Source organism: Giraffa tippelskirchi, chromosome 9 (genome assembly GCF_054371585.1).
Source record: "Giraffa tippelskirchi isolate mGirTip1 chromosome 9, T2T-mGirTip1v1.2.pri, whole genome shotgun sequence".
Taxonomy (NCBI): Eukaryota; Metazoa; Chordata; class Mammalia; order Artiodactyla; family Giraffidae; genus Giraffa; species Giraffa tippelskirchi.
The window spans coordinates 137,421,459-137,448,417 of NC_137283.1; the positions used below are offsets into that span (position 1 = coordinate 137,421,459).

At 37.1% G+C, this 26,959-nt stretch overlaps 1 protein-coding gene, 1 long non-coding RNA gene and 1 pseudogene across 50 annotated transcripts in view; all 3 read right to left on the reverse strand.

Moving 5' to 3' along the window:
* Positions 1-26,959, reverse strand: part of AHI1 (Abelson helper integration site 1) — a 210,148-nt gene that overhangs the window by 47,706 nt on the left and 135,483 nt on the right. For 4 of the 49 annotated variants that reach the window (XR_014065027.1, XM_081528730.1, XM_081528740.1 and 1 more), the window contains 2 exons: positions 18,114-18,313; positions 14,836-15,259 (listed from right to left, as the gene is read on the reverse strand). The exons of 38 other annotated variants lie outside the window; for them this stretch is intronic. Coding sequence is in view for 6 of the 11 variants with exons in the window: in XM_081528730.1 (XP_081384856.1) it covers positions 15,067-15,259; positions 18,114-18,313 (393 nt within the window). In the remaining 5 variants the exon portion in view is untranslated. Of the gene's footprint in view, positions 1-14,835; positions 15,260-18,113; positions 18,314-26,959 lie in introns of those variants that run through there. 7 more of the 49 variants (XM_081528745.1, XM_081528750.1, XM_081528749.1 and 4 more) reach the window with 2 other exon arrangements.
* On the reverse strand, positions 1,948-2,567 carry LOC145521041 (rho-related GTP-binding protein RhoQ pseudogene; annotated as a pseudogene).
* LOC145521044 (uncharacterized) lies at positions 19,922-24,743 on the reverse strand. Its single transcript, XR_014065032.1, has 3 exons — positions 23,444-24,743; positions 20,817-20,834; positions 19,922-20,674 (listed from the first exon to the last, which is right to left on the reverse strand). It is a non-coding gene; the product is annotated as an uncharacterized LOC145521044 (long non-coding RNA).

Below are 26,959 nucleotides of genomic sequence, written 5' to 3' on the forward strand. Positions count from 1 at the left end.
ACACCATATTCACGGTAATTTGACACAACAGTCCTGGAAAACTAATGTGTGTGCAGTTTACTGTGGTGAGTGCTGGATTTTCTAGTATTCTTTTAAAGCGTGTTGGACATTTTTCTGGCAGGTAGTGACCTGAGATTGGTTTGACCCTTTCAGGTTTGCTTTCAGGTTTTGTTAAAGCATATTCAGTTCAGTTCAGTTCAGTCGCTAAGTCGTGTCCGACTCTTTGAGACCCCACGAACCACAGCACGCCAGGCCTCCCTGTCCATCACCAACTGCCGGAGTCTACCCAAACCCATGTCCATTGAGTTGGTGATGCCATCCAACCATCTCATCCCCTGTCGTCCCCTTCTCCTCCTGCCCCCAATCTTTCCCAGCATCAGGGTCTTTTCAAACGAGTCCTCTCTTTGCATCAGGTGGCCAAAGTATTGGAGTTTCAGCTTCAACATCAGTCCTTCCAATGAACACCCAGGACTGATCTCCTTTAGGATGGACTGGTTGGATCTCCTTGCAGTCCAAGGGACTCTCAAGAGTCTTCTCCAACACCACAGTTCAGAAACATCAATTCTTTGGCGCTCAGCTTTCTTTATAGTCCAACCCTCACATCCATACATGACTACCGGAAAAAACATAGCCTTGACTAGATGGACCTTTGTTGGCAAAGTAGTATCTCTGCTTTTTAATATGCTGTCTAGGTTGGTCATAACTTTCCTTCCAAGGAGTAAGTGTCTTTTAATTTCATGGCTGCAGTCACCATCTGCAGTGATTTTGGAGCCCCAAAAAATAAAGTCAATCACTGTTTCCACTGTTTCCCCATCTATTTGCCATGAAGTGATGGGACCGGATGTCATGATCTTAGTTTTCTGAATGTTGAGCTTTAAGCCAACTTTTTCACTCTCCTCTTTCACTTTCATATTCAGGAAGACTTTTCTCTAGGACTCAATAAACTCCAATACCAAGGCGTGATTCTCCTGATAATTCTCCCTGATGCTCCACATATTAGGAGACTTTTCCATCTGGCTGGCAGGACTGACGACTGTTCTCACTCTGTTGGGTAGCCTACTCATTTCTGACGGAACTTTCCTTATGGAGTTTTTGCCCCATGCAGGTGCAGATCAGTACTCAGGCCAAAGACTTATTAAGAGACTTCTTATGGTTATTGGGAGCATTCTTATCAATTAATATAAGGTGAAACAAAAAGAAACACCTCAGTAACTATTTTGTTTTTCTTGACAGAAGCCTTGTTACAGGTATTTAATGCACATTAACTAAAATGTGTACATTTTTAGTTTTCATGATAAGTGCAATTGAGACTTCATTACACTCTTGGTATTCTTAAAGAAAGCACGTCAGGTGTTAGAAATATATAGGTTACACTTCTGGCTCAAGCAATGATAAAACCTTTATTCTTCTTTGATCTTATACATTCTTTCCCCTGGGATGTCCATCTCTTGTAGGCCTGGAGTGACCTCTGGCTATGTGGTTGGCCTTGTTATTTCACCACTCTGTATACACTAAACTGGAAAGCAACTTACATACAAGAACAAGTAATTGGAGCAAACGGAGAAGATGCTTCTTTGTGTAGATTCCAGAAGGACTATGCAGAAGTACAGATGGTGTAAGCCAGGTCATTATCTTTAATGCACTGCTTTCCACCTAGTTACAACATGAGGTGATTGTAGCTTTTTAACTAAGAAACTCCTGAGAGACAGTACTTTCTAGTTGAAATAAAGTATTTAGAATAGATTGTGGCTTTAGATGGGTTTGCTGCTTCTTCAGTTTTTAGGGAAACATTCTTAATGAATTTTATAGAATTCTGAAGAAAGGGTTTTTTAAATACTCTCAAGTTTTAAACTGCTTTATTTTATACAAGAGGTCTGAGGATAGCTGTAGCATTTCATATGCTTTCTGAGAGAAATGGACTGTTTTCCTGGCCACTGGAAATGTTTCTTATGAAATGAAACAACAATTTATACATCTTGAACTTTTTTTTTTTTTTTTTTACTGTGTGTTTCTTTGGAGTTAAAATGGCTATGATAGCTCACTAAACACTTCAATCCCTCATGTGTTTAAGTTGAACATTCCACATAGCCAGTGTGCTCCTATTTTTTTTTCTAGTTCCACCCTTATTTCAGACACAGGTTTTTCTTTCATATCTTTGTCTTGTTTGGGGATCACCTTGGAGATCTGAGTTCCTATTAATACAACATGTATTACATGTATTAGCATGTATTACTTAAGTTCTGTTACCCACTCCTCTTTCACATTTTGAAATAAGGATACATTTACCACAGAGAAGCATATAAGGAGAACATCCATCATCGGATAAGATAAAAGCCTCAGATGATCAGTCTTGTCTGTTCTTAGTCTTCCTGTTTGGCCATGTCATGGAGAATCAGGAGGTACTAGCTGTCGCCTATGGTGACGCTGACTGTGTACTAGTTGAAGATGGCAGGCACGTAATTCTCCAGGAAGATGCTGTTGGCACAGTTTCTATTTAGGTATGTCTTGCCCACGGCCCAGTCGCCAACCACTGCACACCTGGGAATCACTGCCCGGCCCGTAGCCATCCTGGGCAGGTCCCCTGACTTCCACCAGTCCCCTCCCCGGGGTGCATGCCTGCCTCCCAGTACTGAACAAGTGAAATTAAACTTTAGGAAAGTCTCATTGCTCAATTATGACGAGGACTATTTGGTCTTTATTATTAAAACAGAATAAAAGAGCAGATTAAAAACTTTAGTAGAAAATCAAATTTAACCATAAATTCTCAGTTGTACAGAAGTACATTACTAAACACTCAAATGACTCCTTAACTAATAGTGACACTGGCATTGTATTCTACTTCATGAGATAAATAGAAAAACATATAACCCTATTTCTAGCATTATGCGGTAGAAATATACACAGTCTCTTACAATTATTTCCATGAACACTAAATAAGACAACTCTGAAGATATTAATAAAAAGAAACTAAAGTCCTATTATTTTTAACTGATCTTATCTGGATAATAAGAAAGAAAGATTATCGTGATTAAGAAAACAGATAAATAAAGCAAATAATAATTGCACAAAGTTTATTGTCTCTGTACCAAACTATCTGCTATATAATGCTAGTATATATGGACCTTAAATGCTTCATTAAACAGATAACTGAAAATATTTAATTTCTAATACCTTCTGGTAAAGGTTAATGGAAAAAATACTAAACTAGGAATCAAGATAGTGAGTTTTCAGTCCTGACTGGGCTTCCAAAGCTAACACATACCACAAAACACAAACTGGATGTGTGTAAACTAAGGGGTCTGGACCAGATGCTAGGTGGTATGCCTTCCATTTTTAAAATTCTATCATGCCAGGTATTCAAATACCTATTACAAAAGAACAGCATTCACAAATTTTAATATAAATTCAAAATACTGATTTGCTGGATAACAGTGTGACTGTATTCGTTGTGATCATACATGAACCAGAAAAGCTTGTTTGATTGCTGTAATACCCACAGGAAAAGCCTGCTAGTCATAATTAAAGAAGAATAGTGATAAAGCATTTCTTTGGAATTTACCAGTTGGAAATACTTCTTCCTTCTTTGACAAATAGGAATGACTGAGATTTTGGACTTTATAAATAAAGCTACTGGTTTTATACAATGATTGGTATTAATTAAACCCCGCACTGGACATCACCATTCACATCTGTTGTTACAGTGAATTATTAGTGCTTCGTTGAAAAAGGCTCTAAAATACATCTCTGTATTGGTTACTTCCTTTAAAAAAATCAAGAAAATGATGCAGACTTTTCTAGATTGGACTGCGGATTATTTTTGTTGTTGTTAGTGAAGAAAAATGATAATGCACTTTATTTTTCTTGGGAAGGATAGCAAAAGGAGAATTATGAGTCATCGGTTTAGATGAGGGTACCCAACCCAAAGTGTGGCCTCCAGATTAGCAATGACAACATTACCTGGAAACTGGTTAGAAATGCAAATTCTTGGGCCCCACTCCAGACCAACTAAAACCATAGATTCTGGGGATGGACCCAGAAATCTGTTTTAAGAAGCCTGCCAGGTGATTCTGATGTACTTTAAGGTTTAGTTAACTTTATTTTGATGACCTACTTTATAAAACATGTATGTTTATTTTCTGCACATATCAAATATGCGACTACATGGTTAAGAAACATTTGGTTAAGAAACATTTTAAAATATAAAATCAAGCTTTATAACAAACTATTACTGGCAAAACTTATAAAAAGTAAACTTGTTTCTCCTTTCCTATTTTACTTATCTTTCTCAGTTTCCCTCGTGTCACTGAAATGCTGACTAGCTCCAGATTTGAGTAATTTTAACTTCTACTTCATCATTTTTTTCAACAAGCTCATGCTCAAACTGCAACTAGGAGTCATAGTAAACATTTCTTAGGTTTCCCTACAACCTCTTAAGGATTAGAGAAATTTTTAAAATAGAAAAACAAGCAAAATTTAAAGATTAAACCTATTCACCCACCAATAATTATTAGATACAACTGTGTCTGAGCTATTCTTATAGGCTGGGGAGAAAGAAGTGATCACAGTCCTGTCCTTGGGAGTTTACATTTTATGTGTCATTGTTTTTGGTTTGGTGGCCCTTTTGACAAAAGGGATACCGTTAATATCTGCACAAGTCACTCTGCTGTTTCTCTACTTCTAAGCTGCCAATACAGAGTACTAGGGTGCATGCTGATAATGAATATTAAAATAATAATTTATGAACTACTTAAAAAAGTATAATCACTTTAAAATTCTCTTAACAAACCATGAGTTATGAGTAAATGTAAAATCAGTAAAAAAGAACTAGTTGAAGACAATATTTTTAAACAAAAGTACATCTGAGTATTTGCAAACATATTATTCAGTTTTATACACAGTCATAGTAGTTATAAATTTTATACTTCATACTTCAAAGCAGTGGTTTATAAAGATTATACACAGAAATTATACTCCTTATGAAAAATGGAATATTCTTTTTTCATCCTACTGCATTCTTCAAGCAGACTTGTACTGTTCCATTCTGGAACTGTTTTATTACCACTAATAAACTGGAGCTTCCCTGGTGGTTCAGTGGTAAAGAACCTGCCTACCAATGCAGGAGACGTGGGTTCAATCCCTAGGTTGGTAAGATCCCCTAGAGAAGGAAATGACAACTCACTTCAGTATTTTTGTCTGGGAAATCCCATGGACAGAGGAGCCTGGAGGGCTCCAGTCTATGGGAATGCAAAAGAGGTGGGCACAACTCAGCGACTAAACAACAAGCAATTATGTAATGCATGCAAAGAGTTACAGTACTTAATATTTTTGAGAACTACTCAGGCATGTACTAAGCATTTTACACTATATATGTATGCGTTTGTATGTATACACACACAAATGTATGTACACATTATATATTTGCATGCACACACATGTTCACATATACATCCATAACTACCCTATTTAGTACTTATCATGCCTTTGTATGGGCTTCCCAGGTAGCTCAGCTGGTAAAGAACCCACCTGCAATTCAGGAGACCCCCAGTTTGATTCTTGGGTTGGCAAGTTCCCCTGAAGAAGGGATAGGCTACCCACTCCAGGATTCTTGGGCTCCCTGGTGGCTCAGCTGGTAAAGAAAAGTGAAAGTGAAGCCGCTCAGTCATGTTCGACTCTTTGTGACACCACGGACTGCAGCCTACTAGGCTTCTCCATCCATGGGATTTTCCAGGCAAGAGTACTGGAGTGGGTTGCCATTTTCTTCTCCAGGGGATCTTTCTGACCCAGGGATCGAAACTGGGTCTCCCGCATTGCAGGCAGACGAATCCTGGTAAAGAATCCGCCTACAATGTGGGAGACCTGGGTTCAATCCCTGAGTTTGGAAGATGCCCTGGAGAAGGGAACAGCTATCCACTTCAGTATGCTGGCCTGAAGAATTCCATGGACAGAGGAGCCTGGCAGGCTACAGTCATGGGTTGCAAAGAGCCAGACATGACTGAGGAACTTTCATGTTCATATATATGTCTTTGTTTCCTCAATTATAAACTAAAAGATTATTATTTGTCTAAATCACAGACTTTTGGCAGATTCTAAATGTTAGCAGGTTTGCTTTTTTCCTAAATCTATGCTGTTAATCACTAACCTTACATATTTAAGTTTGAAGTTAGACGCCTTCATGGAACCAAGTAAATACATATCTGGTTCACTGACTTTGGCTTTCGCTAAGATTTATGCACAAAGGAGGATCTTTAAGACTTGGTATTTCTATTACAGATGGCACCTGAAGAAGATCATCAAAGCACTTTTCTTTACATTAGCTTCTCAGTTACAATTTGTTGAAGCCATCAAACTAGGAAGTTATATGGCAAACAGAAATCAGGCCAAAGTGACAGCTGACATATGTATACTAACATGTGTGTCCATCTGACCACTACAGTTTATATTTATACTGAAATGACTATAAGATGAGTTAATTTGGGAAGACTCTGTGCAGGAATCTTAAATGATAAACTTAAATGGAAAAAGAAAAGCTTTTTAGGCTGCTGATAGTAAGACATCAATAAGTAACTGCTCATCTTATTTAAACACTGAGGCTTGTCTATTTCTAATTCCAATGATAATCCAAAAATTCTGAGAAAAGTTCATGTAGACACATGTGAGTATTTGGTTTAATGAGGGAGAAGACAGTAATATAATTACAGAAGAAGAAGCTTGATGGAAAACATCTCTACTTTAGCATATAAATATAATTGTGACACATGCAGAGATGAAGATGGTTGAGTAAGAGGTTCTAAAACCTTCCAAATAGTATTTCAAATGGCAAAACAGAAATCAGCTAATAGAAATTCTGGAGTTGAAAAGTACAATATTCACTAGAGGGGCTTCCCTGGTGGCTCAGACAGTAAAGAATCTGCCTGCAATGTGGGAGACCCAGGTTTGATTCCTGGGTTGGGAAGATTCCCTGGAGAAGGGAATGGCTACCCACTCCAATATTCTTGCCTGGAGACAGGGCTTCCCAGGTGGCACTAGTGGTAAAGAACCCACCTGCCAAAGCAGAAGACTTATGAGATGTGGGTTCAATCCCTGGGTTGGGAAGATCTGGAGAAGAAAACACAACCCATTCCAGTATTTTTGTCTGGAGAATCCTATAGACTGAGGAGCTTGGCGGGCTCTAGTCCATAGGGTCATAGCACAGAGTAAGATACGACCGAAGTGACTTAGCACACAGCACAGAAGTGAGAAAAGAGAAGAAAGAAGATTTAGAGAAATAATGGCACAAACTTCCCAAAAATGATTAAAAAAATTAATCTGCACATTCAAGAGCTTAAACAAAATCCATGCAGTGTAAGAAAGATCCACATCTAGATACATTGTAGCCAAACTATTGAAGACCAAGAATCTTGAAAGCAGCGAAAGTAAAACAGTTCATCCCATAGAAGGGATTATCAGTAGATTTCTCATTAGAAACTTTGGAGTTCAGAAGTTAGTAAGATGATGCTTTCAACATTAAGTGTGGAAAGAAAACTCAACCTACTATTCAATATCCAGCAAAACTAACATGTAAAAAAAGAAGAAACTAACACATTCCCAGATAACTGATAACAGAATTTGTTGCTAGTTGACCTGCCCTTTAAGAAAAACTAATGGGAGTCCTTCAGGCTGCAATAAAAGGGCACTTGTCAGTAACTCAAATCCATATAAATAAAGAGCACTGATAAAGGTAATTACATAAGTAAATACAAAGACAGTATAAGTGTCCTTTTTTAAAAGCAACTTTTCATCTGATTTAAAAGGTAACTTCATAAAGAATTATAAAATGTGCTGATGGTTTACAATGTATAAAGATACAATTTCTATGACCATAATAGCAAAAAGGAGGCAGGAGGGAAAAGAACTGAATTAAAGTTTTTACACACTATTGAAATTAAGTTGGTACTAATCTAAACTATAGATTACTAAGATGTAAATTGCAATTTTCAAGGTAACTACTAAAAAAATAACTCAAGTATAACACAAAAAGTAAAGGGATTTAAATTGGTATATTAAAAAATATTACTTTAATAAAAAAAGTGAGTAATTAAAGAGGAAAGGAGCAAAAAATACATCAGAAATTAAAAAAAAAACAAATTGTAGATCTAATTCTATCTTATCAATAATTAAATTAAATGGGAATAGATTAAGCACTCCAAATGGAATGCAGAGGTTATCAGAATGGAAAAAAGACATGTTCAAATCATCCACTGTCTACAAGAGAAACATTTTAAAAGCACAATAAAGTTGAAAAGAAAGAAAAAATAGGCCATACAAACAAAAACCAAAAGAGAGCTGGAGAGGCTGCTCTGATAAAAGGCAAAATATAATTTAAGACAAAAATTGTCAGTAAAGATAAAGAAGGACATTTTAATGATAAAATGGTCAATCAATCAAGAAGCCATAGATAAGTATGAATATATACGCACCTAAAAAGTCTCAAAATACATAAAGCAAAAGACTGAATTTAAAGGTAAGGTAGATGATTCAACAAGTTGTTGAGACTCCAATACTCTACTTTCTATAATGAATAGAACTAGGCAGATCAACATGGAAGACTTGATCAACACTAAAAATCAACTAGATCTAACAGACAACTATAGACTACTCCACCCAACAAGAGCAGAATACATATTCTTCTAAAGTACATGTAGAACAATCTCTATAATAAACAATATGCTATACCATAAAATAAGCCTTAAAAAAACCCCAGAAATCATAAAAATGTGTTCTCCAACCACAATGAAATGAAAATAGAACTCAGAATCAGGAAGACACTTGGGAAATTCACAAAGGTGTAGAAATTAAACAATATATTCCTAAATAACCAATGGGTGAGAAAAAAGAACCCCAAGGAAATTAGAGAAAAATAAATGAAAAGGTAAACATGACATACCAAAATGTATGTGGAGTGGCAAAATTAATGATTTGAGGAAATTTTATAGCATAAATATTTTCACTGAGAAAAAATCAAATCAATAAAGTAAACTTATACTTTAAAACTGGAAAAATAAAACTAAACCCAAAGCAAGCATAAGGAAGGAAATGATAAACATTAAGATGGAAATAAAAAACAGCAAACAGAAAAAGAAGAGAAAATTTACAAAACCAAAAATTGGTGCTTTGAAAGACCAAGGAAATTAACAAAACTTTTGCTAGACTAACTAAAGGTGGTGGAGTGGAACGTAACACCCAAAATAACAAAAATCAGGAATGAGAGAGAAGATATCACTATTGGCCTTAGAGAAATAAAAAAGAATAATAATAAAGTGCTATTATTAACTGTATATTAACAAATTAAATAGCCCAGATGAAAGGGACAGATTCCTAGAAAAACACAACTTAAAACTGACTGAAGAAGAAGAAAATCTGAATGGACCTAAGACTAAAGAGACTGAATCAGCAATCAAAAACTTCTCATGAAGAAAAGCTTAGGTACAGAATGAAGCACTGGTGAACTGTACCAAAGGTTAAAAAAATAATGTCAATCTTTTACAAAATTCTTCCAAAAAATAAAAGAGAAATGAACACTTTCCAACTCACTTTATGAAGTCAGTATTACCATGATCCCAAAGCTGGACAAGAAAACTACACACTTCTTATGAATACTGATGTAAAAACATCAACAAAATACCAGTAAACAGAATCTACAACATATAAAAAAGATTATACACTATGATCAAGTGGGATTTGTCATAGAAATGACAGTTTGGCTTAACATATGACAGTCTATGTAACAGACCATATTAATAGCATTAAGGAGAAAACCCACATAACCATTTCAATAAATATAGAAAAATCATTAACAAAATCCAACATCCTTTCCTGATAAAAACACTCAATAAAGTAGGAATACAAGAAAGGTTATGCACAAAAATGCACAGCCTACAATATATTTAATGGTCAAAGACTGATAGCTTTTCCTCTAAGATTATGAGCAAGACAAGACAAAGACACAACTTTTTCTACTTCAACATCATACTGGAGATTTTAGCCAATAAACTAGGCAAGAAAAAAGAAAGGCTCAAGATGGAAAGAAAGAAGTAGAGCTATATTAGCAGGTGACATGATCTTGTGTATAGATAACCTCAAGGAATCTACAAAAAAACCCTTCAAAACATATTTTAGAAGTAGTAAACAAATTCACTAAGGTTACAGAATACAGTTGAATATAAAAAGTCAATTATATTTCTATACCCAAGGAATGAACAATCTAAATAATAAAACCAATTCCATTTACAATAGTATCAAAAATAAGAAAATACTTGAAATAAAATTTCTGAGACTTATATATTGAAAACAAAGTATCACTGATAGAAATTAAAGAAGACCTATATAAACTGAAAGGCCCATGTTACTAGATTGGAAAAATACTATACTCAATTTTGATCTACAGATTCAACACAATCACTGTCAAAAGCTTTGTAGAAATAGAGGTGATTTTTGAAATTCATATGGAAATGCAAGACGTACAATAGCAAAATAATATGGAAAGAGAACAAAGTTGAAGGACAAACTCTGCTTTTAAAACTTACTACAAAGCTACAGTGGACTACTAACATAAAGAAAAGCAAGTGGATCAATGCAACAGAATTAAGAGTCCAGATATAAGTCCTTACATTCATGGTCAAAAACTGAAAAGTGTTCCAAGACCATTAAATAGGGAAATAATAGCCTTCTCAATAAATGGTGTTAGGAAAATTGGATAGATACATGCAAAAAAATAAAGTTATAACACTAACTCATATATAAAAATTAATTCAAAATGGATTATACATAGACCTAGAGGTAAGAGTTAAATGTATACATCTCTCCAGGAACACACAGGAGTAAATCTTTGTGACCTTAGATCAGACAATGGTTTCTTAGGATATGGTACCAAAAGCAAAAGTAGCAAAAGAAAAGAATAGAAAAACTGAACTTCGTAAAGGCTAAAAAACAATTTTGTGCTTCAAAGGACATGATCAAGAAACAGAAAAAGACAATCTACAGAACGAAGAGACTTGTACCCAGAGTATATATAGAACTCTTAGAAGTCAATAAAAAGCAAATCCAACTAGATATAAATAATGTGAATATATCTATATCATATGTATATATATGAGTTACATAATTATATAGTTGATTTTTATGTAATATATATTTATATGCTATATTCCTGGCATATGAAAGGCACACAGTATGTGTCAGGTATAATTAGTATGATTCAACTGCTAGAGTTCTTTGAGTTATTACAGAGGCATGGTGTTTTAAAATAAAAATATTTCTATAGGGCACCCAAAACTATAAATGTGATCCTCTTTCCCAAATTAAATGTAGATGTGCTAACTTCAACTCCATTTCTAAAAACAAAACTGTATTTCTACTCTTGGTATGATAAGATCTGAATCCCCTACATATATACATACATACATACCATATTCATTAAAATATATCTAATTTAGACAATTATATAGTAAAATATAATTATAACTTGCTCAACTAGAAAATGGTCAAAGAATTTGACTAAATTATCCAAATAAGAGATACAAATAGCACTACAAAATATGCTAACCTCATTAATCATTAAAAAATGCAAATCAAAATCAGGAGATATCACTTTTCACTCAATAAAATGACTATAATAAAAAAGATACTAACAAGTGTTGGTGAGGATGTGGAGAAATTGAAACTCTCATACTTGGCTGGTGGGATTGTAAAATGGCACTTTGGAGAACATTTTGGCAGTTCCTCAAAATGTTAAACATGGTTACTATATGACACAGCAATTTCAGTACTAAATATACGCTCAAGAGAAATGAAAACCTATGTCCACACAAAAACTTGTATGTAAATGTTCATACAGCATTATTCAAAATAGCTAAAACTGGAAGCAACCCAAATGCTCATCAATGAATAAAAGGATAAATAAAATGTGGCATATCCATAATTGACTATTATTCAGCCATAAAAAAGAATGAAATTCTGATTCATACTATAAGATGGATGAACTCTGAAAACATGCCAAGTGAAAGAAGCCAGATACAAAAGGTCACGTATATTATGACTGCATTTATGTAAAATGTCCAGAATAGGCAAATCCAGAGAGACAGAAATCAGATTATTATTTGCCAGGGGCTAGGGAGAGAAGGCAATGGAGTGGGGCAGTGACTACTACTGAGTATAGGATTTCTTTTCGGGGTGAGCACTGTATTTTAAAATTGGACACTGATGATGGGTTCAAACCTGAATAGACTAAAATTTAATGAACTGCAGACTGTAAAAGAATAAGCATTTTTCTATGTGAATGATATCCAAATAAAGCTGTTACTAAAAAAAAAGAACATCATAGAAATTACGGTTACAAAAAGTGAAGTTAGCCATGATGAATAAAGGAATAGATATAAGCAAAAACACAGAGATGGAGACCATAGCAATTCATGTCAGCGAGAAGAGCCTTGATTCTGGCTATGGAAATGCACAAAAGAGGTCACATTGTGAAAATGTAACAGAAGGAGTAAACAATATATGTCGAACATAAGAGAAATAGATAAGCTTAATATATCACCGAGGTTTTGTCAGTAAGAACTAAGCAGCTGGTAGTGTTAGTTGCTCAGTCATGTCCAACTCTTTGCGACCCCATGGGCTGTAGCCCACCACGCTCTGTCCATAGGATTTCCCAGGCAAGAATACTGGAGTGGGTTGCCACTTCCTTTTCCAGGGAGCTGGTAATACCAGTGATATATAAGTCCCAAGTTCAGTTCAGTCACTCAGTTATGTCTGACTCTTTGCAATCCCATGGACTGCAGCACACCAGTGTTAAGAGTTTCAGCTTCAGCATCAGTCCTTCCAATGAATATTCAAGACTGATTTCCTTTAGGATGGACTGGTTGGATCTCCTTGCAGTCCAAGGGACTCTCAAGAGTCTTCTCCAACACCATAGTTCAAAAGCATCAATTATTCAGCATTCAGCTTTCTTTATAGTCCAACTCTCACATCCATTCATGACTACTGGAAAAACCATAGCCTTGACTAGACAGACCTTTGTCGGCAAAGTAATATCTCTGCTTTTTAATATGCTGTCTAGGTTGGTCATAACTTTTCTTCCAAGGAGCAAGTGTCTTTTAATTTCATGGCTGCAGTCACCATCTGCAGTGATTTAGGAGCCCAAAAAAGTAAAGTCTGTCACTGTTACCATTGTTTCCCTATCTATTTGCCATGAAGTGATGGGACTGGATGCCATGATCTTAGTTTTCTGAATGTTGAGTTTTAAGCCAACTTTTTTACTCCCCTCTTTCACTTTCATCAAGAGGCTCTTTAGTTCTTCGTTTTCTGCCATAAGTGTGGTGTCACCTGCATATCTGAGGTTATTGATATTTCGCCTGGTAATCTTGATTCCAGCTTGTGCTTCATCCAGTCTTAAAATGAAGAAAGTAGGGAAAACCACTAGACCATTCAGGTATGACCTAAATAAGTCCCAAGGAAGGTGGTAATTTTATTGAGCTGTACTCATTTTCAGGTTCTTTGGTTACCAAATGGTTAACAGCCTATATATTTATTATAAAGATCTTTCTAGTAGAAATGGAGAAAGAAAAGAATAATTAAGATTAGAAACACCAACTGAGGAGTCATTCATGCTTAAGTACCAGCATGAATACCACTGACACTTGAGTGTGTACAATGAGTTTTAAAAGTAGGTCTCAAGGAAGAAGGGAAAAGTCCAATCACCTCATTCTTGGGTGATTACCTTTTCATTTCTGTTCTTTTTAGTCTGGTTCTTCAAACAGCTGTCTGTGGCATGTGGGTAGCATAGTTTGAAGCCTAGCAGGTGTTTGTAATTTCCTTTCTCAAGGTCACAGGTGACTCTGCCAGTGCCCTAGAAAAACCACAGCTTCTGGGCCCCTTTCTTCCCACCAAACCCCAAGATCCCCTTCTCACATCCAGATTGCTCTCGTTACTTATGTGTCTTTAACCCACCCCACAGCTATGAGAACTGAAGTGCCACTATTCTGAGGAAATCTAAGGCCCTATCCACTAACCTCAAATCATATCTGATTAAAACTTCTTGATGGGTAGATGGGATGTTTTCTAAGAAACAAAGTTGCAATTGGCTTTCTTAGGTAACATCCATGGTAGATGATGAAGAAGGAGGAATCTGTATTTGGCTCTTTCCTGTCCTCAAGGTCCTCATGACTCTTCTTAGCTGTCATTCTGGTCACTTCTATCAGTACTGCTCAGCTGTTACTCTCTTCATTACCACCTCTGTCTAATGCCATTACAAGCTACAGTGATGATACAAAGATAGGATGAGATAATACACACTACAGAGCAGGGTTTAAACCTAAAAATTATTTTTATAGGTGTTAATTGCTGCTAATATTACCTGAGCTGCTCCCAGTTTCCACAGAATCTCCTTTGTGCCATTGACTGACATTTGTGTGTGATGGTTTAATAGTGTAAAATGATTCCACTCTTTGGGAGTTAATAGGTTTGGCTCATCTACCACAGTGCATTAACAGATTCAATTAAAATGTTTCCAGAAGACTCTTAAAGACCTTTTGTGTTTCAATTTCTCTACTGGCAAACGATGATGATGATGATAATGCTTTTATCTTATAGAATTATGACATTCATGAAGCAATCTACATAAAACATTTTGCATAGTGACTGGTACACAGTGAGTGCCCAACAAATGTTAGGTACAGTTGTTATTACTCAACTCCTAAAGTTCTTTATCAAAGAGGAATGGTGTTTTGCAGTGAAATATTTCTGTAGTACTTTAAATATAATTGTATTTTCTGAACAAAATATAGATCTATGAACTCCGACTCCATTTCTGAAAAGGCAATTTATTTCCTGGTTTGTCAAAATAAGCTTTGAACCCAAAAAGTGCCCTTAAGAGAAGTCTGCTCATGTCGCCATATTACCAGGCCAAGGTATGGTGATGAGAAAACTTTATAAAGTTTAATTAAAAACACAGAACAAGAAGTTTCAATGCCTCTAGGGACTTATCTTACTTAATCTTTATGTATTAAACTAACGGGTGACCCAATAATGTGGTTACAACAAAAGGTGTTTGCATTCTCCAGTTGCGGTACTACCATTTCTGTGGAAGACTGATCTCTGGGGATGCTGAGAAGCGAGCAGGATAAAGGGCGTCACATGAAGAAGAAACCTGGTGAACTCGTGTGTGTTTGTCAAGGTGAGCAAAGACTCTACGGAACGTGAGCAGTGGGAGATAGCAAGCGTCCATCTAGGCAGAAAACAGAGAGGACCAGTTTGATAACTTATGATTAAATTTTCCCCAAATAGAAAACAATATCCCATAAAATGATAAGTCTGAATTTTTTTTCTAGGTAATTGCTTCATTTTATAGCATGATTGACTTAAGTTTTGGTTTCATTTATACAATACATTTAAAGCTTCCTTACAGGGGTCAAATTTTATATGGATTAAAAGGCAAGTTTCAAGTAATCACCAAATCTTATTTTAAAAGACAGGCAAGTAAATGTTTTGCTAAAGGACAATGCAATATTACACTGAAACTGCTTTTAAACAGTAATATCCCCCAAGCAAAATGGCTTTTATTTATAAGGCATTTTGTTGATAAATAAAAACTTTAAATGATCATAGATAAAGAAAATTTTGCCGTTTTGATTTTGTTTGGTCAATATTTTTCTAATGTGAATAAAGACAGTTATCAAAGGGCATTACAAAATCTGTTCACGTTACAGAGTTGAGGAGTGACCACAGCTGAAAAAAAATAATCAGGATTCAAAAGAAGAGTGAGTCAAAAATAAACTGTTGAAATTCAACAAGGATAAATGGACCACAGCACTTAGGACTAAACAATAATAGTGGAAAGCTGAGAGATTACTGTGAGCTAGACAGTACTGAGCTCAGTACTGTGAACAGAACCACCAACTGAGGTGGGTGCTATTATTACCTCCTTTTAAGAGATGGGCATACTGAGGCACAAACAGGTGAAATAATGGGAAGACAGGTTTGACAGAAAATTTTTAAAATATCAAGAAATTATCAGTTCAGTTCAGTCGCTCAGTCGTGTCCGACTCTTTGCGACCCCATGAATTGCAGTACGCCAGGCCTCTCTGTCCATCACCAACTCCCGGAGTCTACCCAAACCCATGTTCATCAAGTCGGTGATGCCATCCAACCATCTCATCCTCTGTCGTCCCCTTCTCCTCCCGCCCCCAATCCTACCCAGCATTAGGGTCTTTTCCAATGAGTCAACCCTCCGCATGAGGTGGCCAAAGTATTGGAGTTTCAGCTTCAGCATCAGACCTTCCAATGAACACCCAGGATTGATCTCTTTTAGGATGAATTGATTGGATCTCCTTGCAGTCCAAGGGACTCTCAAGAGTCTTCTCCAACACCACAGCTCAAAAGCATCAATTCTGCGGCGCTCAGCTTTCTTCACCGTCCAACTCTCACATCCATACGTGACCACTGGAAAAACCATAGCCTTGACTAGACAGACTTTTGTTGGCAAAGTAATGTCTCTGCTTTTAAATATGCTATCAAGGTTGGCCATAACCTTCCTTCCAAGGAGTAAGCGTCTTTTAATTTCATGGCTGCAGTCACCATCAGCAGTGATTCTGGAGCCCAAAAAAATAAAGTCTGACACTGTTTCCACTGTTTCCCCATCTATTTCCCACGGAGTGATGGGACCAGATGCCATGATCTTAGTTTTCTGAACGTTGAGCTTTAAGCCAACTTTTTCACTCTCCTCCTTCACCTTTATCAAGAGGCTCTTTAGTTCTTCTTCACTCTCTGCCATAAGGGTGGTGTCATCCGCATATCTGAGGTTATTGATATTTCTCCTGGCAATCTTGATTCCAGCTTGTGTTTCTTCCAGCCCAGCATTTCTCATGATGTACTCTGCATATAAGTTAAATAAGCAGGGTGACAATATACAGCCTTGACGGACTCCTTTTCCTATTTGGAACCAGTCTGTTGTTCCATGTCCAGTTCTAACTGTTGTTTCCTGACCTGCATACAGGTTTCTCAAGAGGCAGGTCAGATGGTCTGGTATTCCCATCTCTTTCAGAATTTTCCACAGTTTCTTGTGATCCACACAGTCAAAGGCTTTGGCATAGTCAATAAAGCAGAAATAGATGTTTTTCTGGAACTCTCTTGCTTTTTCGATGATCCAGTGGATGTTGGCAATTTGATCTCTGGTTCCTCTGCCTTTTCTAAAACCAGCTTGAACATCTGGAATTTCACGGTTCATGTATTGCTGAAGCCTGGCTTGGAGAATTTTGAGCATTACTTTACTAGCATGTGAGATGAGTGCAATTTTGTGGTAGTTTGAGCATTCTTTGGCATTGCCTTTCTTTGGGATTGGAACGAAAACTGACCTTTTCCAGTCCTGTGGCCACTGCTGAGGTTTCCAAATTTGCTGGCATATCGAGTGCAGCACTTTCACAGCATCACCTTTCAGGATTTGAAATAGCTCAACTGGAATTCCATCACCTCCACTAGCTTTGTTCGTAGTGATGCTTTCCAAGGCCCACTTGACTTCACATTCCAGGATGTCTGGCTCTAGGTGAGTGATCACGCCATCGTGATTATCTGGGTCATGAAGATCTTTTTTGTACAGTTCTTCTGTGTATTCTTGCCATCTCTTCTTAATATCTTCTGCTTCTGTTAGGTCCATACCATTTCTGTCCTTTATCGAGCCTATCTTTGCATGAAATGTTCCTTTGGTATCTCTAATTTTCTTGAAGAGATCTCTAGTCTTTCCCAATCTGTTGTTTTCCTCTATTTCTTTGCACTGATCGCTGAGGAAGGCTTTCTTATCTCTCCTTGCTATTCTTTGGAACTCTGCATTCAGATGGGAATATCTTTCCTTTTCTCCTTTGCTTTTTGCTTCTCTTCTCTTCCCAGCTATCTGTAAGGCCTCCTCAGACAGCCATTTTGCTTTTTTGCATTTCTTTTCCATGGGGATTTTCTTGATCCCTGTCTCCTGTACAATGTCACGAACCTCTGTCCATAGTTCGTCAGGGATTCTGTCTATCAGGTCTAGTCCCTTAAATCTATTTGTCACTTCCACTGTATACTCATAAGGGATTTGATCTAGGTCATACCTGAATGGTCTAGTGGTTTTCCCTACTTTCTTCAATTTAAGTCTGAATTTGGCAATAAGCAATTCATGATCTGAGCCACAGTCTGCTCCTGGTCTTGTTTTTGCTGACTGTATAGAGCTTCTCCATCTTTGGCTGCAAAGAATATAATCAATCTGATTTCGGTGTTGACCATCTGGTGATGTCCACGTGTAGAGTCTTCTCTTGTGTTGTTGGAATAGGGAAGAAATTATGATAGGTCATAAATTATCATAAAATATGATAGGTCAAGAAATTATGGTAGGTCATAAATCAATATCAAACACAGTATCCAGATGACAGAAACCAAAAATACCACTCTTTCTCATACCACAACTAGAATATTAAGTCCAGCTCTGGATGCCACTTTTCCAAAGAATGTGAACAAACTGGGTGGATTCAGTATAGATTAAGTAGGATTAAATGGATGGAATTATCTTAAAAAAGAGAAGGTCAAGATGAGACAGACATGCCCAAGCATCTCAAGAGCTATGTTTATAGAAGAGGAAACTGACTTGTTCTGTAAGGATCTAGAAGCAAAGCAAAATCAAGATACTCATCATTTGCAGTAAAGCACAAAACTTGAGTAATTAACGAAAACGTAGAGTTTCTAAAGCAGAAGTAATTTTTGTTTTCCAGGAAAGAATGCATCCACAAGCAAGGGGACTGTTTTTTTTTTTTTTTTTTTTAGTAACCAGTGATACATCCTTCTCATATGTTGAAGCTAAATGGCTAAAAACGTGTAGAGATTAGAAACACTGCAATGCTTCCATCAAAATATCCCACTGTTAGCAGATAGTGTAGTCTCTGGCAAATATCAAGAACTCCAGAGGCTCTTAGGTAACATGTTAACTAAAAAGAAAAGAATTTCCTGGCTCTATATTTACTATTTGTGTGACCCTAGGGAAGACACTTATCTTTTCAGTGCCTCAGTTTCATAATTTATGAAATTGGGATAATAATAAGGAATAACAATATTTATTGAAGAATTACACAGATGAAAAGAAAGTAAATATAAAGATACACTGGCAACACAGTAAGTATTCAATACACGTATAATTATGATGAACAATCTTGGAGGTTTGGGATCATTATGAATACTAGTAATATAAATAATAGCTAGTGATACCACGTGTATCGCATTTGACAATTCTCATACTGTAGCGCTGAACAAGAACATGGAAAACCTCTTTTAGTGGGGTTCACATTTTACTAGGGGAGACAAAATTCCATAATTTTTATAGGCCTTTCTGCTATAAAGCCTTGCATTCTGTAGAATGAGGCTTATGAAAAATGTAGTTGTTGCAGACTACTTAAAATCTATGGAACTTATAACTAGGGTGCTGATAGAAACTAACAGTTCTAATCAAAGCACTAATGTAGTATTAAACCTCTGCTGGTATCTGCACCCAGCATTACTGTTAAGTCAGGTCCATGAAAAAATTTACTTTCAGTAGAGACCAGTTAATCAAAATTAAAAACCCAATCAGGTTTTAGATTTCTTCACCAATCAAACAAAACAATTTTTCTGAAATTATGGGAAATGTTTTTGCAGCTTCTTCATTTGTACTAGCAGCTATTGAAGCTACTAAATCAGCCATTAGCAAAAGGCATTTCAGCTTTTTTTCTAAAATTACTCAGTCTTTCCATTTGGTTATGAGAAAGCCTGCCTTTGATGGGTGTGAACTTAAACCATGCAGGAAAAAGTCTTCTGCAATCTTATTGACATTGTTCATCTATTTACTAACTGCATGTTGGCTAATTTGTATTACAGAAACACAAACTGCACTTACAGTGACAGTAAGTACTACTCCAAAGAAACAGGTTAGAGGGCGTAGCAAATGTTTTGAGTGGGGCATATCGTCACCTCCCCTTATGGCATTTAACAGAGCTCCTGCCTTCTGGCTCCTGTCTTCCCAGTTTAAGTTCCTGAGGGAACAGACTCCTTTCCAGCATTTGCTCTTTTTACTGTTTTCAGGGGGAAAAAAATGACCAAAATAATTCCTCTGGAGTCAGGTCTTAAGGGAACCATGTGTTCATACTTCTAGACATCTCACTAGCTTAACTAAGAAAGTACTTCAGCTAGAATCTAAATATAAATGAAATGATTTTCATTTTAGTTTTTTTTTTTTTAATGCTTTGGATGTACGGTTTTAGGAGATTTATGTACTTTTGAATTATTCTTGATTCATAGTTTTGATGAGCCAATTCCTCAAGTCCTACCAGTTTATGTAACTGAACATGTTTTTATTTGTATGGGAAAGATAGAGACTGAAAAGGGCAAAATAGATTACTGGGTGCTCTTTCAGTAGAGCCCCAGGCAGCAGGACCAGTGTCCCTTCTTCTCCCTGCTGTACTGCACATACTCTCCAACCCCTGCTGAATTAAACAGTTATCTGAACACCATATCCTACTGCTTGGCATCATTTCAGCAAGCACTGGGCTTATGAAAGTGGAGAGATTTGGTTGGTAGTGAAAGGACTTAGGTTTTTGATCTACTAAAGACAACTGCCGCTGCTGCTAAGTCGCTTCAGTCATGTCCGACTCTGTGTGACCCCATAGACGGCAGCCCACCAGGCTCTGCCGTCCCTGGGATTCTCCAGGCAAGAATACTGGAGTGGGTTGCCATTTCCTTCTCCAGTGCATGAAAGGGAAAAGTGAAAGTGAAGTCGCTCAGTCGTGTCCGACTCTTAGCGATCCCATGGACTGTAGCCTACCAGGCTCCTCCGTCCATGGGATTTTCCAGGCAAGAGTACTGGAGTGGGGTGCCAATGCCATGTCTATTAATCAAGCAGCATGACATCTCTAGTAGCAATGGTGGTGATGGGCATTTGTCAGTCAACCCAGTGGACACAACTGAGTCCTATATATATATTATAGATATATAGTAAATGGGTGAATTATGAGTCCTGAGAACAGAAAGAATGAGAGAAATGATCAGTGATTATTCAAGTGATGACTATCAGAAATTTGCTTAGTTTTTCTTCTTTAACATGTTTTCCTGGAACAGTAAGAGCAGATAAAAAAGACCCAAAAGTATAACTAAAAGATCAGCTTCTTCAAACATCCTCATTTTACCAACTAGAAAAGTTTTAAGTACTTAGTAAGGCATCACCCAACTCAATGGACATGAGTTTAAGCAAACTCCAGGAGATGGTGAAGGACAGGGAAGTCTGGTGTGCTGCAGTCCGTGGGGTTGGACATGACTTAGTGACTGAACAACAACAACAAAGGCATCTTGCTACAACTGCCCTTACACTACTCCTTTGTCAAATGCTAAAATACAGTCTGCATCTTTCTCTCCATTGAGGTTCCTGGATTTTTCCCTTCATCTGAGAAATGTTTTGAAAGTAATAATGTTGCATAAATACAAAAACTTAACTTTTCACTTTTGAAGAACACGGAAAAAAAACATTACTTCATCATTCTATATAGGTTCCTTTCATGGCAGCCCTTTGACACAACATTACTTTCTTTTGTGTAAGTCAACAATATACACACAAGGCTATGTTAGCTGCTATTGCATTTTCCATCCTCCTCTCAAGACAGGTTTCCCAAACTACTTCCAGTTCATCATGCTTCCATTCTGCTCCCAATCTCCCAAACATTTCTGACTACCCGTGACAGCACAAAAACACCCTCTGTTTAGACTCCCCTGGCTTCCAAGACACTACACGATTCCTGACTTCCTATGTCTCTCTTCTCTATCTTTCTTCCATGGGGCTTGTTCCAACCTTCTGAATATGGACATCCCTGAGGTCTAGTCTAGCTCTGGGTGCTTATTTCTATAGTTTCAGCCTTTATTCATTTAAACTGTATATGCTGACAATCTATAAGAAACGGTGACTAAAGTCAACATGGCCTCTACTTTCACGAAACTTACATCCATTTGACTGAGGAAGACAAAAGATATACATGAAAATAATTGAAAAAAAAATTACAAATTGAGATAAATATTAAGAAGGGAAATAAAGTGCAATAAAAAAGACTAAGTGGGGAATATCTACTTCAGATAGAGTGCTGAAGAAAGATCCTCTGAACACCTGACATTTACTGGGATCTAAAGAAAAAGCCCATTATGCAAAAGGGTGTGTATATTCCTTGCAGAGAGGCCAAATGTTCAAGGCTGATAGGTGAATGTGAGAAAGGCTGGCTGTGTTCCAGAAACTCAGAGCAGAGAATATCATAAGTTGATGCTGAAGAGGTAGGCAGAGAGCAAATCATGCAAGGCCCTGTAAGCCCCCAGGAAAGGATCTGGGGTTTATTTTACATGTAAGAGGAAGTTATTGAGGAGTGTTAAAAAGGAGAAGGATAATCCATTCTGACTCTCATTTTAGAAAGATCTCTCTGGCTGCTATGACTTACAGAATGGATGGATAAGGTGCTCACACATTTAGGATTGCCCAAGACAGTCCTAGTTTATATGTTTGTTGTCCTGCTGTAACTGGATTTCTCCATTAACTCCCAGAAAAAGCCACAATATGCAATAAATACATACATATATAAAAAACTTTAAAAAATGAAAAGAGAAAAAGAAAGGAGGTTGATAAAGACATAAGCAGGCCTTTGAGGCAACATTTATCAGATTCCCTTGCTCCTGGTATCCATGCTCTAGCTGGGACTCTGGGGTCCTCCCTTGGATTCTTGACCTTAGGCTTGGGACATGGTCTTGTTCTTATTATCTGGCCATCTCCTGTGGTGAAATAATACTCAATATCTGGTATACAGAAACATATTGAGTGGAATGTGTCTCAACTCATTCATTTCTCACAACGATCCTTGAAGTAGGTATTACCCCCACTTGCAGATAAACAGATAAAGAATCTTGTCTGAAGTCACATGGAGTAAAAGTGGCCAAAGCAGGACTTCAAGCCAGGATATCTGGTCTGGACTCAGTGTTCTTAAGCCCTCTTCTAAAATTACTCCTCAGTGCGAGAGACCTGGACATGTTTAGGGAACTACAAGTAGCTCAGAGCAGCCAGCGTGAGCATGGGGAAAAAGCTGGAAGTAAGTCTAAAAAGGTAGCAAAAGGCTTCAAATCACATGCTACATAGCCTGGCCTTTAACTGGTAGGAGATGGGGTGCACCCCAAGACCTTTAACATATGATCATATTTATGCCTTGGATATGGGCTTCTCTGATGGCTCAGTGGTAAAGAATTCGCCTGCTAATGCAGGAGACGTGGGTTTGATCCCTGGGTCAGGAAGAACCCCTGGAGAAGGAAATGGCAACCCACTCCAATATTCTTGCCTGGACAATCCCATGAATAGAGGGGCCTGGCAGACTACAGTCCATGGGGTTACAAAGAGTTGGACACAATTTCTCAACTAAACACCACCACCAATGCCTTGGATAGATAAATAACTCTGTGGAGAACAAACTTGGGAGATGAGCAGTAAGAGTCTGGTTCCTGACCGAGCTTTTTCTAAAGACTGGATATCTGCCTCCTTCCAGGACGAGGCCTTTGGACACCTGTTGTGAAGAGTCTGCTTGCTCCCCATCCATGATGATGCATGGGATTCCCACAACAGAGGCCTGGGCCCTCTGACCATTGGACCTCCCTTCTGGAGCCCAGAGCTGTGCAGTGTGGCTCTCTCAAGCAGAACAAATGCAGATCTTTAAACTCTTCCTCTTTTCTGAGGTCCAAGCCTATATTCTCAGTTCTCTACTGAACATTTCTACTTGTACATAGCCTATGGTTATGTGAAATTTAACACGTCTAATACGGAATCTATTCTTCTCTAAACATCACCCTGGTATCCCTATTTTAAAAAAACCTGTTAACAGCCATCATTCTCTCAGTAATCTATGTCTCCTATGTTACCTCTTTCCTTTTGAGTTTCCATCATTAACTCTAGTTTCCAAATATTTCTCATAAGCATACTTCTTTTTCCATTTCCACTGTTCCTTCCTTATTCAGACCCTTAACACCTTGGAAAGTGGATTATAATAGCTTCACAGAGCACCTACTTTCTTCCTGTCTCCACTACCTGCAATTTCATGTGTGCTTTTATTTTAATTTTTTTAAAAAAAATCACCCCTTGATCGTATTATTCTCACGCTCAAATGCCTTATTGTTGCTTATACTGATAAAGTCTCAATTCTTTATCTAACATCCAATGATCTTGATAAATCATGCCCCAATTACCTTTTCTTAATCTATCTCATGTTCTGAAATGCTCTGCTTCATGCCACCTGTTTCCATCTATAAACTTTGTGTACTTTCCTTCTCCTACTATCTTCAGTCAAACTGTTACTCCAGTCTAGAATATCCTACTCCTTTTAAAAATCCCATATTTCCTTTATGATTCAGTTAAGCACCTTCCTACTCTAAACAGCCTTCCCAAACCACTTGAGCCCTGGGAATTACTATGGCACTCAAATCTCATCCCATATTCCTACACTTGAGTACAAGTTGCCTTCATGACATGACATCTGTACTCATTGCTCTGAACTTATATTCAATTCATGTGCTGAGGTTAACTGTTTACAGGCCTTCCTGGTTGCTCAGACAGTAAAGACTTTGCCTGCAGTGCAGGAGACTCGAGTTCGATCCCTAGGTCGGGAAGATCCCCTAGAGAAGGGAACGGATACCCATTCCAATATTCTTGCCTGGAGAATTCCATGGACAGAGGAGCCTGGTGGGCTACAGTCTATGGAATTGCAGAGTTGGACATGACTGAGCAACTAACACTTTCATCTCACTTCACTTTCTAATTAGACCAAGAGCTACTGAGAGACACAAAACATGTTTACACTTTTCTATATTGCTACTTTCCCCATACAACTCTCACAACTACCCAGCACTTGGTATTGTACTGTTATATGGGTACTGCATACCTAATGTTTGTTGATAGTTCAGAAAATAAATTCCTATTATGCCACTGTTGTGTGACAGTTCTCCAGGAATATGACACTTTCAGAATTTTAAAACTTTGTCGGGTAGAGGAATTTAGCAAAGTCAAAAGAGATTTGGGGAAAAATCTGATAAAAACAGATGTCAGTAGGGTATGCTAATGGAAAAAATCAACATAAGCTTCATAATTTACAATGTCTGCAGGAAAACATGCAGATACTTAAGAAAAATGTTATATTATAGACAACTCACAAGTGGTCTTTAAAGAAACCTATTTTGGACTTACACTTGAATTTCAATAGAATTGCTCTGAACTGCTACTTTATTGATAAGTGAAAACAGATTCTTTTATGACTTAAGTTATAAAAGCTTACAGTTTATCAGTTCCCTCTCCACCCTGCAATTACCTTCAGGAAGAGATTGGCCATAGGTTCTATTTTATGAGTTTTATAGGGGCACATTCACCGTAGTTTACATACTATGAATTCCTGGAAAATTCTATAGATTAGAGAAAATAAAGTGCTTCTTTGGATCAAAGACATTTCACTTGAACTCATGTATTTATCTATAAACAAGCTGCCTCTGACAGTATGTTAAAATGTGAAAGACATATTTTATGTAGACAAATGTATAAAGGATATTAAGCTAATATGTGATAATGCAATATGTAGCAATCTTGTGAACCCAGAGTGAGATAAACAATGATAATAATCTAAAAACAAAAACAACTCAAAATGTTGTAGAATTAATATCATATAAACCATAATCATATAATCCAAAAGAGGCTCAGAAAAAAGTTTAATTTGTATGTGTATTTATTAACAAGTTTACTGTTAAGGGCAAGCAACACTACAAATATCTCAGACATATTTTCAGAATAGGAAAATATTCTAAAACACAGCAAAGTTAACCACTGATGAAAAATCATGTGATGAAAGTTTATCAATCAAACCCTTAGAAACCCTAGAGGGAGTTTAACTGTGGAATGAATGAATAGCTTGTTAAATTGGTCTTACAACAATGAAGAATAACGAATCAACATTTAAATTTCCAATCAAGCTAGGATATTTTAATTCTTAATAATTTATGCAACACTTAGAGAGCAAAAGTGTTCCATAACTGGTATAATTCTTATGAGACAGCCTGGAGTTTGTTTCAACTCATGGTAGATGTGCAGACTTCTATGAAAACATAAGCTGTAATTTTATAAACTGACAAAAAATCCCTTTGTTAAAAGAAAAGTGGTTCTCATTAATGGAGGTTGTGAGATCACTGAATAAAATTTAAAAAAAAGAAATAGTATTAGCATTACATGTTTGGAATGTATCAATAGAAGTTTTGGGCTTCCCTGGTGGCTCACACAGTAAAGAATCTGCCTGCAATGCGTGAGACCTGGGCTTGATTCCTAGGTCGGGAAGATCGCCTGGAGAAGATCCTCCAGTATTCTTGCCTGGAGAATCTCATGGACAGAGAAGCCTGGCGGGCTACAGTCCATGGGGTTGCAAAGAGTTGGACACCACTGAGCGACTAGACTAACACATTCACTTCTCAACAGAAACTTTACAAAAATGATTGACTACAATAGGCCATATTGATGTTATTTGAATTTTATCTTACCTGTTTTCACTGGAAGAGATTCAAAAACAGTTTTCCTCAAATCACTAAAAATTCCTTATATGTTCAACATGGTTTACCATGTTTTAATTCCACCAGAAAATAGGAAAAGCTACGGGAACTGCTGTGCATATGACTGTACATTAAAGGGCAGGTAGGTTTTAACTATGTTTCTCGTGTAATAATGTACAATAAGAAAAGACCAAACATGTGGGTGGAAGACTTCCTTATGCTAGTTGCTATTTCTCTCTGGTTTGCAAATAAGTCCTTTATTTAAAGTAACTATGGGACTCAAGCCTATGCTGATTTAACTATTAACTAACTTTTACACCTGCCTTTCAGGGTTCAGACAATGACCTCT